Source organism: Amblyomma americanum, chromosome 1 (genome assembly GCF_052857255.1).
Source record: "Amblyomma americanum isolate KBUSLIRL-KWMA chromosome 1, ASM5285725v1, whole genome shotgun sequence".
In the NCBI taxonomy this organism is placed as follows: Eukaryota; Metazoa; Arthropoda; class Arachnida; order Ixodida; family Ixodidae; genus Amblyomma; species Amblyomma americanum.
This window is the reverse complement of record NC_135497.1, coordinates 409,085,114-409,105,773: the sequence shown is the minus strand read 5'-3', so window position 1 is coordinate 409,105,773 and position 20,660 is coordinate 409,085,114. Positions and strand designations below refer to the sequence as shown.

The following is a 20,660-nucleotide window of genomic DNA, read 5'->3' as shown; positions in this document are numbered from 1 at the left end:
CTCCTCTATTGCTTTTGCAGCGTTGTGGCGGCACAAAGACTGCTCACCAGTGGGACACAAAGTGTGATTGGGGCAGTCATCAGTAGACGTGATGTGGTAATATGTCGCCATCACGGCTCGCTGCATGGGATCCCCATTACCTACATTTGACCTTAGTGCTCGGCCATAATATGTAGCCAGCTTGTAACTAGATTAGCTGTGAGCCTTCCTCTGCCATCGAGACTTTGTTTTCCTGCACCCTTGTGCCTTTGCAAGAGGTTGCGCAAAGCTGCTCCCATACGCTTGTGCACATGGTTTATGCAATCCTCCTTGACTACTTCAATGTAGCCACAGATTTTAGCATCTTGAAGGGCATTAAACGTGCGGCTGTCCCCATCGCATAACATCGTTGTGTAGCGCATGTTGTGGTGCTGTAGAGACCTCTCAAATAGAATTTTGCCTGCCTCTACCTCCATTTGGCCAGCCTTGCAGTTGGTGTTCTTTTGGCACTCGTGGCGCGATATCCCGAGTTCATAGCCGTCAGTGTTCGGCTTTGGGCCAGTTTCGCAGCCCAGACAAAAGTTTGATAGCACCACATAATCGAGCACATAACCACTGCAGAGTTCCACTACGGCACCGACGCCTATATGTGACAAGTGCCCGCGCGTCATCCATGTGCCATCATAACACACAGCAATGTTCCCCCTGTGCCCAAAACACAAGTCGTCATATACCTTCGCCACTGCCTGCGCGGCCTGTGCCATAGCTGCCGCGGCTGCTCGAGTAGCAGCAGCTTGCAGTGTGTTTTTCAAGTGCCGTTGAAACAACTTGTTGTGCATGCCCCGCCGCGACAATCCCATTGCTGAAAAGATATCGTTCATTGCTGTGTGGGCGTTACCAGTCGACAGCATTGCTCGACTAGCAAGAATATTGAGCTCGAAAGGACTGCACTTTTTCTCACCGTCAACCCTCCGCGAGTTCCACTCGGCCGCAATCTCACCACAGTTGTCACATAGCACGATCAGTTTCACGGCGAGGCCATAGCTCTGGTCGCTGGTAATCAACCTCACGCATCCGCGACACGTTTTGCACCGCATGGCATCCAAGAGGACGTTCGCAATGCTGATGTCAATTATTGCGTAGGAGGCTGTTCCGTCTGCGTCTGATCCTGCGAACGCACCACTTGCACCGGCGAACAGCGCGGTCTTTCGTGCCGTCGCCGGCGTCGATTCCAGTCGATAAAGTGTAGACTGCTCACGGGCACTCGCTTGAGTTATGTTAGTGACAGGTGCGGTGTCAAGTCGTACGCGGCTCCAATCGGCACGAAGAACACCGCCGTTATCCAGCGGAGACGGAGAAGCGTCGCCACCCACAACGTGACCGTCACGCAACCCCGAACCACTGGCGCTTGCTTGTTGCACAGTATGCAACAATGTCATGCCATTAACACGTTTTTTTCCTTTTGCACGCTTTCGCCCGAACTTGTGCACAGAGCGGTACTTCTTCGCGCCTCCTGGCATGGTTCTCGCGTTGCACTAGCGTGGTCGGCAGAAAGACAAAATGGCGTCGCCGGGCATCTGCTTTCCATGGCTAGCTTGCTGGAATCAACCAGACGACGCCATTTTGATCACGTGCCTAAACCGGCCAATAGCTGCGTGCGCCGCTATTATTTTTCCCTTCGTTTTTTTTTGGCGAAGGCGGCATGTACAGGGTTGCTGCTCGAAAGAAAAAATAAGCCGAAAGCCTGCGCTTTCGAACGAGACCAAAATGGCCGCGGTAGAGCGCGTAGTTTCGATGCGCCGGGCGATCGAAATTGGGTGTCGTTTGTCCACAATTTAAAAGGCCGTGGGTGTGGTACTGCATTTTTAAATCGCTATAACTTCTTAATTACGTGGGGTAAAATGATGAAATTTGCATACAGATGCGGAATGGTGCGAGGAACACGAAAATTAAAAGATTGAAAATCTGATTTTTGGGCCGATTTTCAGTGCCAAAGAGTCGTGTCCCCCCTTAAAGACCCACTAAGAATATTACAAAAGGGGACGAAACAATAATGCAAAGAGAACACAGAATACAGAATGGCAGGCCTATACAGAAGACATTGCAGCACAAAATGTGCCATAATTATTAATAGACTCGTCCTTTCATCGTTTTAAAGGTGGCTAAAAGCAGGTGACAATTTGAACAAGTTAGACCTAGATAGCGGTAGATATATTTTGAATCAGTGGTCAGTGTACTGCACTACATGTGAAGAAGGGCGAATCTGTTCAATCTGGAAAGCTGTAGTGGCAGAGTTTGAAAATACTGAGATAAAGAACTGAGTCTTCACTGATGGAATGTTTCAAAATTCAAGAAGTTTTGCAGTTGAGTAATACTGTCGCATGTGTGGTTGCTAGTAATAAAACGAATTGCACAGTACTGTAATGATTTGAGTAACTGTGTTAAATATCCCTGATGCGGATTCCAAATAACAGAGGCATATTCCAGCTGCAGTTTGACTAGAATGTTGTACACCAGGAGCTTGGTGTCAGGTGTAGCCACATGTAGTGCGTTTTTCAAACTAGTCCGAGTGTTCGACTCACCCTGCTGAAGGTGTATTCCATGTACAGATTCCATGACATGATGACACACAGTCATTTGAACTGACTTATCCACTCAATGGGAGCATGGTTGATATCATAAGAAAATGGCACATTGTAGCGACATGTATACTGTATTTCAAGAGTTCCTTGAGGCACTATAAAAGATAGCGACTGGCACAAACAATCAGGAGAGTGCGTTAAACACGTTCCTCCGTGCCTCGTCATCAGCGTGTCTGCCTGTGGCGTACATAAATATGGTTCAAACCATCGCTGCTCCAGAGCCTAGAAGTGGAAGAACCGTCAGTCTAAATAAAAAATACTGCAAATTTATCTCTCATATGTTTTGTTATAGGCGAGATAAGATAGAGCAAAAGCCTCGTGCCCCATTTATGGCCAGTGAACGTACTGAAAGTGCAAGCAAGAACGAATAATATAGTCCGAAGCTAGCAGTCCTGCTTTAAAGTGCACCACCATTTTGGAAACAATATTTTGCCATTAGAAAGAGCAGTGGCAAGAGCAACGCATGCTAGACTCGGGAAATAGCATACATAACACAAGCATACAGTAAAGCTAGACTTGAAACAGTGTTTGGCACATGTACACCACAAAGCATGCAATCTTAGCACATGCTATCCCATATGCCCGTTTTATACTGGCACAACAATCTGCAGTGTCAGAACATCGCCTGTGAACTCATCGCAGCTTTGGTAATGCTGCAAGGAATTACTGAGATGGAGTACAATGAATGTCATTACCTTGGTTTTGTTAACATTATATTCTGCATTTACCACACGACACATCATTATGATAATGCATTAAGATCCTCCTGTACAAGATGAGACTCGTTAGGTTCATTAATCTGATGATAAATGAGAGTCATCTACATAAATAGGAACTAAAGACTGGTGGGTGCCCGCAGGTGCACCTACAGGAGGGGGTGCTCCAGAGATGGCACCTTCCAGACCGAGTGTGCCCCAATCAGGTCCGATCCGCTAGGTGTGCTGTAGGGGGGGGGGGGGCAGGCTTCACATACGCACATGTGCATGCAGTCCCTGTGTACTATTTGTGGAGAACCTGTTTCCCCCCCTCCATTTCGATGCGGCCCATCTTCATCGTCGGCCGTCATCGTCGGCGCTCTGGTCGCCTTCCCCAGCAAATGCTAGGGAATGGCTTTGCCTCAAGAATGCGGCGCGCACGGGAGAATCCGGCCGCCATTATCAGCGCATACAAACGTTGAAAGTCGCGCCCCTGCCCCAGCCGGTAAGTCGAAAGTCCTTCTTACGCAGTCTTCTATTTCCGAGGAATGCCTCGTTGATGTTTTGTAGCTAGCTGGCCCGCTCTGTGTATTGATTCCAAGTGTAATAAATAGCATATGAGTGTTAACGCTGTGTCGTCCCTTCCCTTTGTCCCTGGAGCACGAACCCCTCCGCGGTTAGCGAATGGGAACACTGCATCCACGGAGTGGGAGTGCAGGCGGGGCGAAAGGTTTGTCCCCGCATATTTCCACATATTTTAAACCGGGTTTCAACTGAATGTCCTTTAGGAGGCTTTGCATGAAAGGCTGCAATAAATATAATACAGTGGTTGAAATAGCGAAACAGGGTGGGGGGGAGGGGAGCCGCCCCTGCTGCACGATGGCGGCACCGCCAAAGAACTCCACGGAACAAGTGCAGTTTGTGCAGCCAAATGAAAGTGACCTGTAGAACTGTGCGTGGTAAGGTCTCATGTGAACCCAAGAGCTAGTATTATTCCCCAATTATTTGAAAATTTGAACATTCACACACAAGAACTGCTGTAACTCATCGCATTACACATCCTTCAAAGAAGCCACCGCTGCAAAGATTGTAGGCATGTAGAGTAGGTCAGCTACTGCAGCATGCAGTAGTCTGCAAGAAACACCCTAGACTCACTTGGCCGTCCAATTCTTATAGTCATCCTTCAAGCCTTCACTCTTGAAGTGCATGGGCAGCTTCAAGTTCCGCCCACGGCTGGAACGCAGTCTCGGTAGCAAATGCCTCCGTGGCCCTCTGGATGCCTTCGCTTTCTTGGCTGGTGGCTGAGAAGGGGGGGTCTCATTCTCGGCCGGTGGTTCAGAAGGGGACATACCGGTTTCATCAGCCAGTGACTCAGCAGAAGACGTGCCAGGAGTGCTGAGCGGGGAGTCAGACGATGCCTCCATCATGTCACACACTGTTGCACAGGCTCTGCAGAAAAAGGCAATGTACCACCAGAATGAGCCATCTCATGGGTGAGCTGGCTAAGCAGCCTGAAATATTCCTCAAAGTCCACTCCTAATAAAAATGGTATGGTATGTTATGGTATGGATGCAGGATTGGTTTATAGGGGTTTAACATCCCAAAGCAACTTAGGCTATGACGGACACCACAGTGAAGGGCTCTGGAAATTTTTACCACCAGGGGTCCTTTAATGTGCACTGACATTGTGCAGTATGCAGACCTCTAGAATTTCACCCCCATCAAAATTCGACCGCCACGGCCGGGATCGAATCTGTGTCTTTCGGCTCAGCAGCCGAGCATCATAACCACTGAACCACTGTGGCAACAGTATGCAGGATAAAACACCTCAAAGTTGCAAAGGGGCTATGAAAGACTCAGTAGTGCAGGACTCCAGATTAATTTAGGCTGCCTGTGGTTCCCAATAAAGATGGTCACTCACCTTGCCGTCAAGCAAACGGAGCTAGACCCACTACACAGTTCCTTGGCAATGACTGTTCCCCTGCAGCCAACACAAAGAACTGTTCACTCCTTGACTAAACTGACACAATGTGAACTCTGATGGAGGAAAATCTTGAAGCAGGTTGAATTCTTCACAATCACGGAGATCCCAGACACATGAAATGTGCATTCCAACTTTGAAAACTAATGTTTACAACCATCACAAAACAAAAACCCAGGATGAAAAGACTTTTTTGATAGGACATGCCAGGAGTGTGCTGACCTGTCCACATTTTTCGAATTGCAAAATTGAGCAAATACAGAAAGAAAGAACAGCTTATGTCGTAATGAGATGTAGAAATAGGAACAATATTGGCAAAAGCCATAGCACTGATTTAAGTGCAATAAATGCCTATTGCACTGCCATCATCCTTCTCAGTGCAAAGTCTGCTAGTTCTTTTCTGTCTTTTTACGTGCAAAACAAGCTCCACCTCCCCACACCTCCAAAATGAGAGGCGAATGCTCATACCACAAAACCACCACTGCAGTGGAAAGGTCAATGATTCAGCCATTGGTTTCACCAGTGCTGCATGGTTTTCTCCCCACTAGTAATGAAAGTAGCAGCACGTGACTCATTCTAAATGGACAGGAATCTGCAACATATTGGCTGTAATATAGTCAGCAACCACCAGTATTTAGTGCTCAGAAAATGTGACGTGAGAGTCACTACAACTGCACTCAACATATTGAGCCTCTAGTTATCAACACTTAACATCATGTAGCAACATAAATCTCAACATCGGAATCCCTACAAGATAAGGGTAGAGACCGCTAAGGGTTTCATCGCTTACTGCCAGCATGTTTTGTATAAAAAGCTCTGACAACAAGGCTGCTGCTTGGGATAGTTAAACACAGGATACTGAAAGTATGTAGATAAATATAAAGAGACAAGTAAACAGATGAACAGTAGGTCGATAACATTTCTTAAAATAAAGTGTCTAATGGCTGTGGACATTCTGCACACTCACAATTTGCACTTCTACTGATGACACATCACCAGCATGGGATTGTGCCATGTTGGTGATGTGCAATAAGAATATGAACAGGCGCAGTACCTAACTTTTTTAACAGTTTATGTTCTGCACCCCATACCTGCATCAATGTACTCATTCAAGCAGAAGTGACACAAAAGCTTAAAAAACAGAACAGCGGTACCACAGCCTGAAAGTATTCTTGAAGCACACTAGCAACAGCAGTGCAGTAAAGACGCCAGCAATTTCGAGAATAGACTTTCAGAAATCGGGGTACAGGGCAAAAACACACAAAGGCAGGGACTGCGCCGTACCTAGAGGGCGCAGTCAACATAACACCAGTGTACCAGACTCGTGCTCAAAGTGCACCCACAATGCCGAATGCTGTGTTATGTCACTGGTCCATTTAATTATGACCTAATCTGCACGTATTAAAGTCCAAAAGTATGTTCGTAACTAGTGCTTCCAAAATGTTTTCAGTGCGTTTTCGAAACTTCCTACTTAATTTTTGGCAATGCCTTTCCATTTGTTTCAACAATAAACACTGAACCCACTGAACTAAATCGCTTACTGCATGAGCTAGCGCTTCATTGCTGCGTGTGTTGCTTGGGACCGCACAGGAATAATTTCTCACAGAGGTTAGGAAGGGATGAACACATGTTGCTCGTCCCTTCCCAACCTGCGAGAAGAAAAAAGTTCCTACACAGCGCACAAATAAGCATTCAGCATTCCAATGACAAACAATGAAGCTATGTATAACTATCATGACATATGCAAGCGTCCAGTCTGAAAACAAACAATGGACAAAATCCCTCGTGCATCTAATTTTTTTTTCTGCAAGCACACAATGAGTTAATCAACAAAAGGCAGAACTGCAACTCAAAGCGTACACGTGAGCGTTTCACGGCATTAAGGCAGCGCATTTCTTCAGAGTCTCAGCTACTGGAGTCACCGGAGGCAAAATTTCTGCGTTTGAAAGGTGTTAGATACTGACAAATAGCGTCAAAATTTCGCCTCTGACGATGATAGCCGAGACGCTGACGTGACGCCAAAGAAACGCTGCCTTGTTGTTCTGCCTTTACAATTACACACCGGCCGAAATCGCAGCGTCTGACTACGTTTCAATAAAACAAGCTTCGTTCTCACTATAAAACATATGTACTGTCAGTAAAACGTCTGAAGTTCAATGCCCCTTTGGTCGATCAGCTTAGAAACAAAGAGCGACACTCCTGTGCCCAGGTACAGCAACCGCTGTGCTGTTTTTCGTACCAAAATGAAACGTCGGAGCCAAGCACTAGCCTCACTGTTGCAGGCGGTTTAGCGTTGTTACGGGCATTTTAACGTAAACGCGTACAGACTTCGCGCGCTTCGGGTTTGTTCAACCCATGGATGGTAAAACATCGGCCCACATACGTGAATGACAATCGTTACCACTCGCTTCGAGGCAGACAAGCTTTACCTTCTGTAGTAACGGACTGGCAGAAGGCTACAGCAGAAGCTTACTTACAGTACAGTGCAACAGAAGTTCACTTACGGTGTGGGAACTGGCAGGGACAAGAACCAACGGAGCCAAAGCCTCCTTAGGGCAAGGCTTGCCTGGCGTTGCATATGTCTCCTTGACCAACGTCGCCTCTCCTCCCCTTCTTTCTCCTCCTCTCCTCCTTTACATTATTTCAGTCGCCCCTTCGGCAGACAGCACCTCTCCTCCTCTACATCATTTCGGGGAGCAGCGACGCTTCCTTCCCTTCTGTCCTCCTCTTCACCAACCCTCCCCTCGAGACCCGCCGTGCCCCATCGTATCTCCAGCGCTGCATGCTAGCTCGGTGCTCTCGCGAGTTTTCTGTCGCCTAGCTGGCATTGCATAATTAAATGCTCAAGTGCGCTTAAACGAATCGTCTTGATGAGTTTGTGGAGTGGTTAACGGTCTTGTGAGACAGGCCCATGGAGATGCCGTTCCCGTCAACCAGTCCTGGCATGCACAGGTAAGCGGCCGACTCGTCGCTGCTGATGGTGGTCCGAGAGAACGTTGGCAGCGATGATGGTGCCCAGGGTTTTCGCGTCTCTTCGTTCTACTTTGAACAGGCCCAGCTCCTTTGTGACCACAGAAACCATACCAAAAATCCATGGCCCTCGGTCGACGACGCCGCCGTAGTTGTTTTGGCGATGAGGCGGCACGTTGTCGCCGGCCATAAGCCGGCCGCGGTGGCATTTTCGCCTACCTCTCATCAGGCATTCGTCCACCTGAATTTCTTCCCCAGGACTACCCATCGGAGGCGCTCGGTGGACCTTTTTGCAGCACACCTCCTGGACGTAATTGGTCCAGTCTGTGCAAGCTTGCTTGCATATTTCGCCACCTTGCATTTCCCTGGCGACAAATTGGCATCCTTTTCACCATGCAGTACGTCAGGTACAATACGCGTGCTCTTGACAACTTGACATTCGGGCGGCCCAGACGATCCTTGTTGGCAAAAAAAGCTTGCCGAGCCCCCTCCACTTGCTTGAAGAGCAGCACTCTCATGCAAGGCAGCGGTGCCGTGGAGTTGAGAGAGCTGCTTGCGGCATCTGTTGCAGCGAAACTGGGCCCGCTTCCCTTTAGTTGAAGGGTGGTAGTACGTGACAACCTGGCCGTCACAGTTTGGCCGTTGGTCGTTAAACCCCAGCTGGCCGCAAACTCCCCAGTATTCCGATGTGGCCGGCCGGCCCATGGAGGCTGCGGAGGGCTGGGTCACACTACCGACGACTGCGGTGCCAGGTTGAACCGCTTCACGAACGCTTCTTGGACCTCGTCGTCCTCTGTGATGCGGCCCATCTCGGCGAACTTCGGGTCCTTGCGGATGGCAGACATTCTTCGGAAGGACATGTGCTCACGAAAGAAGCCGACAAACACGAAACAGCCTAAAATGACTCCGGTGGGCACAGTTCCAGTGTTTAAATAGGCTTTAGGTAAGGGTGTGTCCCGAACCCGATAGGAAAGGATTCCCGGGCATGAAGTCACCGATTCTGTTATGGGCATGTCACACTCGTCCAACAGTCGGCCGATTTGGTCTGACAACCATGTCGTCATGATGTCCGGCTCTATGTCGCACTGCGCCGACCAAAACAGTCGGCCGACTGTCGGCATCGGCGCCAGGTCTCCCACAAGACGGCAGTTGGCCGATGGTCCGCCAACTTCCATGTCACACTAGCAAGACAGCGTGCGAGACCTCCTGCCGACTTGGCCCTTTCTCGTTCTCATTCTTCTTTTGTCATTTCCTGCTATGCGAAATTCATGGTCCGGGATGCTTCATTTTTAACTCTTTTAAATAAATCCCACCATAGTAAAACAAAGTCATTAACAATCGTGATTATGAACCTAGGTTGAGTGCAGCCCAGTACTGAGCGGCACTTATTGCTGGGTCAGAAAGGCATAGCTCGAAAAATCAATCCAGTCGCTCGCGAGTAAACAGGACGGGAGAGATTATTTAAGGCTAAAATAATAAAATGAAAAAATTCTCGACCACGCGGATTCGAACTGGAAACTCTGGAATTCGAAGCTGCTGCTATACCCACGACGGCATGGAGAATTTTTTTTTCTTTACGGTATCGACGCCATGGAGAACAGAGGAAATTGCAGCCTTCAGAGGTGCTCCCCAGTGTGACACTTGCGACAGAAGTAAAGCAGGCGACCCATGTGTGAAATCTCGGCCGGCGCGCTGCACCGGTCGCTGCTTGCGAACTGCAGCCCCACTGCAAGCACGGACACCCGGAGCAGCAAGCATCGCTGCGCCGCTCGACTCGAGCTCAAAGCGTAGGCTTTGCCACCCGCAGCGGTCTGATTACTGCTTGACTTGGTGCTGAAATTCGCACCAGAAAAGACAAAATAGCCATATTATCAGAAAGACCGCCTGCTATACACGAGCACCGACAAAGCATGCTTGCACAAGTAGCGAGCTTTCGGCAACGGCACCGCCCGCGGTCGCGCCAGGCGACGAACTGCGCTGCTGCCTGGCGCAGCGGACGCCGCTTCGCAAGTAGCTTGCGCTATCTCTTAATATCGCTTGGCTGTTAACAGTATAATCGCACCATAAACTAAAATTATGGTCAATTTGCGCGACACCTTCGGCTGCGGAGCTAGCGGACCGCTGCGGGCAACAGGCGAGCCGGACCGCAACGGCGGGCCAGCGGCAGCTTGCGAGGCGATTCTGGCGAGAAATTTTGCTCGTATCACAGTTGTTGCTTTTACCAGCAACTCGGTGTTGATCAACGATCCTCAGAAATGATACATCTGTCACATTTCTCTGTCTCGGCGTTTACTGCTTACGTCAAAAACAATCTTAAGCTGATTTTTATTACGGCGGCGGACGGGATCCAGGCTGGCCTGCCGGCGAGCAGGCTCGGTTTACTTCACGTTCGCACCAAAAACGACAAAACAGCCATGCTATCAGAAAGTCCGCCTGCTATATTCGAGCAAAGACGCCGCCTGCGGGAGCGCCAGGGCGACGAACTGCGCTGCTTCCCGGCCACGACCGGCTTTATTACTGTTCCCGGCTGCCGTACTCGTTGCTAAGCCTAGCTGGTTTCCATAGTACTGTTTGTTTACGTTCATAAGCTCTGACATAGATGAATGTCCAAAAAGGTATCATTACTGAGGCTCGTTGGCCAATGCCACGGTGCTGGTTGAAGCATCGCCTTCTAGAGGAGGCAATGGTTGAAGTGATAACTACGATACGAGCAAATTTCATCCTATAGCCGCCTGCTGCTGCGGCTACTTCGAGCGGCTCGCCTGACGTCTGCTAAATCCGCTGCTGAAGCCGTCACGGAAATCGAGCATAACTTTATTTCATTATGGGACAGGTTGGCAGTAAAGAGGTGACTAGAGAAGTTCCTTTATTACTGCGCTGGCTAGTTCCAAAGCGCCCTGAGCTACGGCATCGATGCGAAAGTACTATAGCGGAATCGTGTTCGTGTCTGGTGAATGTTTTTGCTCGGCGACTGATGTCGCGACGACACAGTCGGCAGACTGGTTTTGTCGCCGTCGCGGGCGTCAAAGCATGTCACACTACGAAGACAACTGGCTATCGGACGCGTTGGTGTCGTTGTCGGCCTAGTGTGACAGCTTGGTCTGCCACAGACAAGGTCTGCCGATCTTTGGTGTATTTGTCGGGTCGGCGGCGTGTCGAGATTTTTTTTTCTTTCATTCTGGAGGGGGGGGGGGAAGAAGGGGAGGAGGAGAGGAGACATTGGGCGAGGAGACATGCAACGCCAGGCAGGCCTCGCCCACGCATTCTACACCGCGCCCGGAAAATCCCATGCCTGTTTCGCCGGTATAAATCATTCGAAAAAACTTCCGACGCGTGGAATCTATCTGGATTTACTAATACAGAGGCAATGCATCGCGACAGAGCAAAAATCGAGATCCAAATTGCGAAGGAGCATGATAATTACTTGGTATGTACACCTTTCGTGAAACGCGCCGTCAGGCCTAACGACAAATGTTCTCAAAACAACTGGTTGCCAAATTCCTCAACACACCACGAACTTAAAAATCTCGTTCAGAGAGGCGTGAAATTAAAGCACGGGAAAATACTGCGAAGCAGCAAATAACAATACTCACGCAGATTTGGGTCTTCCGAATAAAACTACCTCTCTCTCCTGCGCGGACTGGCTTTCTGTGCCTGTGAGAACGCTCTCCTCAGGCCGTCGGACGCCGGCAGCGCCACTGCTCGCGTCTGCCGCACGGCGGCGCTGTGTGAGTAGAATACGTCAAGAAGCGTCCAGGGAACACAGATATTCCAAGAAGAGGGGGGAACCAAAATTTGAAGTAGACAGAAAATGGGACCCTTCATAAAGTGTAGAAGGGAAGCATCCTATTCGATTAATGAGAAAATGAGAAGGGTGCCCAATGGATGTAAAAAGTAAATAAAAAGGATAGAAAAGCAGCCCAAAAATCCTGGAAAGATCTAAATGCAATGAGTAATAAGACTAGGCTAGAACAAAAATTTATTGTTACAGATGATGGTATTCAACTAGAAGGGGATGAAGCAATAAAACACATAGGAACAAAGATGACAGCAAAATTTACAGAAAGGAATGGGGTACATAATTTATCGAAGGAGGATAGACCGGTTACAGCAATAGCTTCACTTGAGCAAGGAGAGTGGGAAAGGGCAGAGAAGAAGGTTCCTAGTGGCACATCAACAGGACCAGATGGTATCCCGATTATGCTGATAAAGAAGCTAGGACCAAAATCCAAGCAAACATTAATACAGGTAGTGAACAAAATGACAGTGGATGCAAAAGTCCCAGATGAAAGGCGATTAAGTAGAATGAACATGATATATAAGAGAAAGGGGGACAAAGCAGATGTAACTATCGTCCCATAACAGTGACATCTGTGGTTTACAGGGTGGTGCTGCAGATTACAGGGTTCGTACAAGCTATACAAAAAAAAATTCAAGGATATTCAAGGACTTTCAAGGCCCTTCTAGGAGGTTTTCAAGGACTTGCTACGAAGCTGTATTTCGTAGTTTCGCAACACAAAAGTATTTTCAAAAAATAAATATCTTTATTGCACTCAATGTAGGATAACATATCTGTCAAGACGCACCAAGGAAAGTTCAAGAGACATCCTGAAGCTTTGCCTCAATCTCTTTGTTGAGGTTTAACAATTGCTCAGCCTTAGCCTTTGCTGCTTTTCTCATAGAATTTGATTTGATTATGTAAGTGAGGTCATTGGCTGCTTCCGCCTTTTCAGCATAGTCGTCTGCTGATGCAGTCAGATCGCTAACAGCTGCTTCCAGTATCTTCCTTTTTTTTATTGAGGCTGTCAAGCTGGTCCTCAGCACAGCGCTTTTTTGACTGCTTGACACATTCTTGTTCCAGCCTTTTCTGGGCTTCCAAGTAAGCACTATAATGATGTCTTGCAGCTGATACCGCCTTCCTCAAATCTTTTGTGATGACAATGTTAAAGATACCACCAGCTTTTTCCACTCCATCGCACACAATTCGTTGTGAGATGTAAGAGAGGCCTTTCAAGTTCTCTACAGAGATCTGTCAGTTTATGCTAAAGCCTCTCTCAACAGTTGCCTGACCATGGCTTAGCACAAGCAAAGATTTTACAACTTTCCACAGCTCTGCATAAGAAGCATTGAACTGCACAAGTTCACTAAAAAAGGTGTCCAGACTGGTGGCTTTCTCGAAAAGTCGCAGTTGATGTTTTTCTTGCAACAGCTCCATGTACTCTGCAAGTACAGAGTCTCGACGCTGATCTGTCAGCCTCCCTGCCGCAATGAGCGCTTCCAACACTTTCTTGAGGCCTGCCAGGCACTCATTAGGCCTGCAGCACATTTGTCGAGGGTCAAGCGAGGAAAGGCCTCTAACCACTGTGAACCTCAAGGGGCTCTTCTCAAGGACCTTCTTCGTCACTGTGACTAGGAACTGCTTACACTCCATCTTGAACTGAAATATATCTTTTGCACTTGCATTGCACTTCTTCAGGATTTGTTCGACTGTGTGACCAACATCCTCTTTTTCCAGTGGTGTATGATTCTTTGGGTCCTCTATATCAATCTGCAGCATGCCAGTGATCCCCGTTGCTGAAGACAATGTAGAACACTTGATAAATTTTGTCATTAACTTTCTGACTATCGTCTCCAAGTCTCTCGCCAGAAGAAATAACATCGGTTTGTCTGTTTGGAATTCCATTAGGAATGGCTTCGTGTGGCAGCAACACTAAGAGCAAAATTCAGCTTTGCCACTACTAATGTGTCCTGAATGAATTCAACAATGTTCTGAAAAGACACACACTTTGGCAGACTCACTTGCTTCTTCCTTGCGGATTCCACAAACTTCTTCACATCACTCCAGAGTTCCAGAGCTCTTTCGATGACTGCCACATTCTCAACCCAGCGATGGGCAACATAGTTCAGAGGAAATACTGCCTTCCCAGTGAGTGCTGAAAAATCATGCCTCCTTGCAGGGGCATCCTCAAACAGTGCACTCAGACTGGACAAAAGGGTGTCGAGTCCCCACTTGCTCGCTATGACGCCTGCCTTGTAGGCATTGTGCACAGTGTGGAGGCTGCAAGTACCCAAGTCAAGACAGTGGACTTGAAAGTTCTGCTGCAGGTGAGATTGCAGCATCTTGAAGAACTTCAGGTTCACGTTGGGTCCGTCCATTGAGATTTGAAGAATCTTCGCCAGTGGCAACGGTTCTAGTGCACTCAGAAGTTGGTCTTTAATATCCTCAGCCGTTGCGTGCCCCATGAAAACAGAAGTGTACTACTTCGTTACCACCTTTCTGGACGAGTCCCAAAATCTTATGTGCACGTCCATTTGCTTCTCTTGAAGGCATTCGTTAGCAGACTCATCAAAAAGTACGACATAGTTCTCGCACCGTTCTATATCTCGTTGCAGCGATGACAGAAAAAAAGGTCTGAGGCCGTGGCAGGTTATGTAAGCACATTTCTTCTCACCACATGAGAAGCCTTTAGCGATCTCGCTATCAGGAAACATGCGTTTAAACAACTCGCCTGCTTCCGACGACGATCTGTAGGAGCAGTGGGTTGTGACTAACTTCAGCGTCCATAAAATTTCCGCATCTGTCCCCAGCTCGTTTACCTTCCACGCGATGTTGACGTCAGACGACTGCGATGGAGTATCTACGGGTCTCGCGCTAGCGGAAAAATACTCGCGCACCGAACCTGCCGCTGCTCTCTTCATACAGGCGCTGTGCTTTGCACTCTTCATGTGGCTTTTCAGTGCAGACTCGCCCATAGCAACAAGGTCGAAGCACTTCCCACAAGGTTTGCATTTTGCTCGATGTGGATTCGTAGCATCCGGTGCCACCCAATCCTTGTAGGCGCTGTTACTGAGCCACGCGCTTTGAAATGTACACTTTCCGGGCATTTCTGCGGATCGCAGGATTGCTGCAGTCACACGACGGCTGCAGAGAGTAAACGTCAGCGTACGCACGTGCAACGCAAAACTAGAGATGGGTCGCTCAGGAGTGAGCCGGATCTTCTGAGCCGCTCTTTTAAAAGAGCGGGTGAGCCATGGCTCAGTAAAAGTGAGCGGCGGTTCTTTTAGAGATCCGGCTCACTGATCCATAGGACCGTAGTCCAGCGTAGTGATCCGTGCCGAACGGCGAACTGTCTGTTCCGTCAGAGCTGTGTCGCTGGGTCTTCTGCCGGGTGAGATTTTCGCGCCATCTGTTAGCACTGCGAGAAAGCTGGTTTGTCGTTCAGTTAGCCATGTCGAACCGTCCGTCAGAGCTGCTGGGTGCGATTTGCACGCCATCTATTAGCAGTGCGAGAAAGCTGGTTGAGTGAACGGGTCGCCTGCTCGCTGAACGAGAGATCTGGATCTCCAAAGGAGCCATTCGGCTCACTGAGCCGAAGACCCGGCTCTTCAAAAGATCCGGATCTTTTGAAGAGCCGGGTCTTTGGCTCAGTGAGCCGTTTGGCTCCTTTGGAGATCCGGATCTTTTGAAGAGCCGGGTCTTCGGCTCAGTGAGCCGAATGGCTCCTTTGGAGATCCGGATCTTTTGAAGAGCCGGGTCTTTGGCTCAGTGAGCCGTTTGGCTCCTTTGGAGATCCGGATCTTTTGAAGAGCTGGGTCTTTGGCTCAGTGAGCCGTTTGGTTCTTTTGGAGAGCTGCTCTTCTGGTGAACCGATTCTCTCATACAGTGAGCCGTTTGGCTCTTTTGGAGAGTCGCTCTTTTGGTGAACTGCTTCTCTCGTGCAGTGAGCCGTGCGGCTCTTTTGGAGAGGCGCTTCTCTCGTTCAGTGAGCTGTGCGGCTCTTTTGGAGATCCGCTTCTCTCTCGTTCAGTGAGCCGTTCGAAGAACCGTTCAATCAGAGCCGGGTCTTCTGGCAAAGTGCGTATTTCTGGGCGAGTTGGTTGAGATACATTCCGAGCAAAAGAGCGCTCGCAGATCTTGTCCTCGCTTTGTGTTGTCCTGCGGTGTTGTGTCTTCCTTGTTGTCGTCCGTTGTCTGCGAGCGCTGTTTCGCTCAGAACGTGTCTTCTGGCAAATCATTGGCAAAGGATGGTGCCGTTCATTGACAGCTGTTGTTCGAGCGATGTCTCACGACTCCCACCGATCTTGCATCGTGAGCTGGTGCAACATTTCGAAGGTATTAGTAAAAATACCTATAACACGGTTATTCTACTAATGCACATATCGTTTTTTTTAAAGCCAAATAACTAAACTCTATAGCAGAGGTTACAGTGTAACCTGCTAGTTATTTGGCTTTCATGAAAACAAAACAATATATGCATCCGTAAAATAGCCGTGTAGTAAATTCAGGCATGGTCTCTTCCTTTTCTTTAGAGAGGAACAGGGCCTCTCCAGGCAGTGTTTGAAGATGGGGACGATTGTCGAATGCAGATGATGAAGAGAGGAAATATATCTACATAAATGTACAAAGGCAAACTGAGTTACAGAAGCAGATCTCACACAGACGGCCGAACTAACTGTAACTAAAAAAAAAGGTAATTCTCACACAGAGAACATACACTACAAGACCTTACTTATCGACCCACGTGTTAAAGCCTAGGTATATTTGCAGAATTACAAGCCACTGCACGGAGCCTCTAGCTAAACTAGGCAATACCGACTTGTGATTTGTAATGCATTTGCTTGCGTTTTTGTTTTATAAACAAAGAAGTTAGGGCGGCCGTATTTCGAGGCCCGTCCTAAGTTTCGATAACCAATGAAGGTAGCCACCTACAGCCCTGAAGTTTGACACAACCTCGAGCCCAGGGCTTGGATAAAAGAAAAACACAACGAAAATTTCCGAAAAACCTATTATTACGGGAGCCCTTACCCTTATTGCGTGATGCTCTTTTCCTTCCCCGCCCCACCTACGCGTCGCCTCTCGAAGGATGACAAGTTTTCTTTCTTTTTTTTCTCAGCTAACTGGCGGTGCCACTAACCCACTGGCTCGTCCCAGAAATATCAGATAGCGGAGGCCTGCGACGCGTCGGCGCCATCAAGAATAGAGACGCGCTTAAAGGAGCCGGTAGCATGCGGAAGGAAAAGAAAAAAAAAGTGATGGTCCCTGCGCCGCACTTGTGGAGAGAGGGAGTGGAAAGGAAAGAACCACGGCTCACTCGTTCTTTAAAGGAGTTGCTCAAAAGACCCGGCTCTTTCCTGAGCGACCCAAGTGAGCGGGTGAGCCGTTCAAATGATCCGGCTCACTTCAGTGAGCGGAGTCGTTCTGAGCCGCTCACTGAAGTGAGCCGTTTTGCCCATCTCTACGCAAAACCACGAGACGCCGAACCAACGGCCGGTGATGTCGATGGCGATACGGCCGTACACTTTTGAACGGGCGATCACGCCACCTCAATGTGGCCAGCTGTCTAAAGGGCTCCACCAAACTTGTCAAACTTTCAAAAAATTTCGTGTAACGGTCAGCAGAAAAACTATGCACTGAAAAAATAATTTTTCCACTTTATGCACGGGTTTCGCACCGATTTTTTTTTGTGTATATCGCGATTTCCATCCCGCACAGGAAATTTCAAGGACTTGCAAGGGTTAAAAAAAAATTAAGCACTTTTAAGGGCCTTGAAAATGCAATTTCCAAATTCAAGGGTTTTCAAGGGTTTCAAGGACCTGTGCGCACCCTGGATTATAAAGGATAGACTGCAGGCTTGGGTGGAGAACGAGGGGGTGCTAGGGGAACTACAAAATGGGTTCCAGAAATATAGGAGGTTGGAGGACCATCTATTTTCATTGACACAGTGTATAGAGATTGCTGAAAAGGACCACAGGCCCCTATGGATAGCATTTCTGGATATTACGGGAGCCTATGACAACGTTATTCAGGAGTACTTGAGGGACATACTGGGCACATTGAATGTGGAAGATGGAGTAATTAATTTTTGAAAAGATATATATAAAGGTAACAGAGTGCGCATAAAATGGGAAAAAAATGGATCAGGGCCTGTAGAGATACAGCAGGGGCTTAGGAAGGATGTCCTCTGTCCCCTTTGTTGTTCATGTACCTGCAAGGGTTGGAGACCAAGCTAGAGGGGAGGGGACTAGGCTTCAACCTTTCTTTTTTCAAGCAAGGGGAATGGATTAAACAGTCATTACCGGGACTAATATACGCGGATGATATAGTGCTAATGGCTGACAACAAGGAAGACCTGCAGAGGTTGATAGACATATGCGGTACAGAGGGAGATAGATTAGGTTTCAAGTATAGTAAGGAAAAATCTGCAGTCATGATATTTAATGAAGAGGGCGGCGAGCATAGAATACAGGAGTTCATGCTAGAAGTAGTGGATGAGTACAAGTATCTTGGGGTGTGGATAAATAACAGTGCTGAGTATCTGACAGAGCATGAAAAATATGTAATGAATAAAGCTAGTAGGAATGCAGCTGTCATGAAAAATACGGCACTGTGGAATTACAATAGGTATGAAGTGGTAAGAGGGATCTGGAAAGGGGTGATGGTCCCTAGCCTGACTTTCGGTAATGCGGTCCTGTGCATGAGACCAGATGTTCAAGCAAGGTTAGAAATTAAACAACGGGGAGTAGGGTGGTTAGTTTTGGGAGCACATGGCAATACACCAAATCAGGGGGTACAAGGTGATATGGGATGGGCGTCTTTCGAGAGCAGAGAGGCTAGCAGTAAGATAGCATTTGAGGAACGATTGAGAAAGATGGAGACAAAGCAGTGGGCTAGGAAAGTTTTCAGATGCCTGTATATAAAGAATGTTGACATGAAACAGAGAAAGCGAACTAGAAAATTGACAAGCAAATATCTGGACAGCAGTAGGGGGGCAAATCAACAATTATCAGTTAAGAAAAAGGTTAAAGAAATAGACAGAGCTCTGTGGAAAACAGGGATGCTGACGAAATCAGCACTGGGAACATACCGGACCTTTAAACAGGAAATTGCCCAAGAAAATATCTATGATAATTGTAGGGGAAGCTCTTTGTTGTTTGAGGCCAGGACTGGAGTTTTGCGGACTAAGACGTATAGAGTCAGGTACCACGAGATAGACACGTGCATTGCATGCGGAGAGGAGGAGGAAACGGCTGACCACTTGATACTTTTCTGTAAAGGGCTTCATCCTACAGTGGAAAGCAGCGGGGCTGATTTATCCAAGGCATTGGGGTTTAAGGATAGTGAAGGGAAAATAGATTTTAAGAAGGTAGAACTAACCAAGCGAAGGTTATACAATTGGTGGCTAAAAGCAAGACAGGAGTAAAATTTCACAAGACATGGCTAGGTGGCTTGAGCCACCGCCCGATTTAAAAGGTTAAGCCGTATCCATCCATCCATCCATCCATCCGCCCGCCCGCTCGAGAATACGAGAAGCTGGGCTGGCGCTGATCGGCTGCGCGCAGTACAAATCTTGCTTTCATGTTTAATTGCATTGGCTTAATTTCATTGGTTAATTGCATGGCTTTGTGAGGCTTTTGCAGGTACGTATTCCACATGCAATCTCTCCGACTGCACTTCCAGTGCGAAACTTGCATTCGTATTTGGTTGTAATTGTGTTTTTCTTTGTCTTTCGCACGCGCGTTTTGTATGCAGTCCTTCCAGCCGCGCTGACAATGCGAAGCTTTATCCGTGTTTCTTTTTTTTCAGGCTTTTGCAAGAACGTGTTCTATACGCCTCAGTATGTCGCGTTGTTGTGTTCCATTGTGCAAATCAAACGGAAAGAAAAAGATTCCCGGGCTGTCGTTCCATGGAATACCAGCTGCCGCTGGTGTACGAGAGAGGTGGCTTGCAGTAATTGGTTGCCTAATACAGAATCGAACTACACTAGAGTATGCAGCCGCCATTTCAGAACAGAAGACTTCATAGAAGGTAAAAAGCAGTGGCTCAGAAAGGATGCAGTACCATCCGTCTTTGAAGATTACCCTTCACGTTTGCAGCCCAAGGTGACCCCTGAACGAAGCACGGCAAGTATTACTAAACGTGATCGTGCTGTGAACAAACAGGCAACGAATGCTTGCACCAGTAGCAACGCTACCTCTCGACCGCTGCCATGTGCGACGCTGACGCTATCAGGTCCCGAAGCTGAAGAATCGGAGCCCATGGACACTACAAGCACTGCAGACGAAACAATGGACCTTCATGCTGTAGACTGCCAAAATGAATGGGTGCACAAGGCTGCACAGACTGCTACATGCGATAAAGGCATCCAGGTTGACAGCAATTCGGCCTCTTCTTTGCTCACTACCGAAAAGGCCAAATGGAAGAAAAAAGAAAGAGACCTGAGGAGCCAGATACTAAGACTACAGCAGACGCTTGACAACTACAAGATGGAGCTCAAGAAACTGCAAGAGGATTCTTTGACAGCAGACATTTCCTACATCAGAGAAAGAGCAGCAGAAAAAGAGGCTTCAGCTTTGTTTCTCATGGATAAAATCAGCACTTTCAACAAAAAAAGG

The 20,660-nt window shown here is 48.0% G+C and overlaps 1 protein-coding gene and 1 pseudogene across 1 annotated transcript in view; both read right to left on the bottom strand.

The window, feature by feature from the left end:
• Nucleotides 1-11,961, bottom strand: part of LOC144115799 (uncharacterized) — a 36,556-nt gene extending 24,595 nt beyond the window's left edge. The window contains exons 1-3 of the mRNA XM_077650291.1: nucleotides 11,861-11,961; nucleotides 5,238-5,297; nucleotides 4,472-4,765 (exon numbers count right to left, since the gene is read on the bottom strand). Of these exons, the coding sequence (XP_077506417.1) occupies nucleotides 4,472-4,743 (272 nt within the window). The 5' untranslated portion in view covers nucleotides 4,744-4,765; nucleotides 5,238-5,297; nucleotides 11,861-11,961. The remainder of the gene's footprint in view (nucleotides 1-4,471; nucleotides 4,766-5,237; nucleotides 5,298-11,860) is intronic.
• Nucleotides 11,962-12,742: 781 nt separating this feature from the next.
• Nucleotides 12,743-15,141, bottom strand: LOC144102757 (uncharacterized; annotated as a pseudogene).
• Between the last annotated feature and the right edge of the window lie 5,519 nt (nucleotides 15,142-20,660).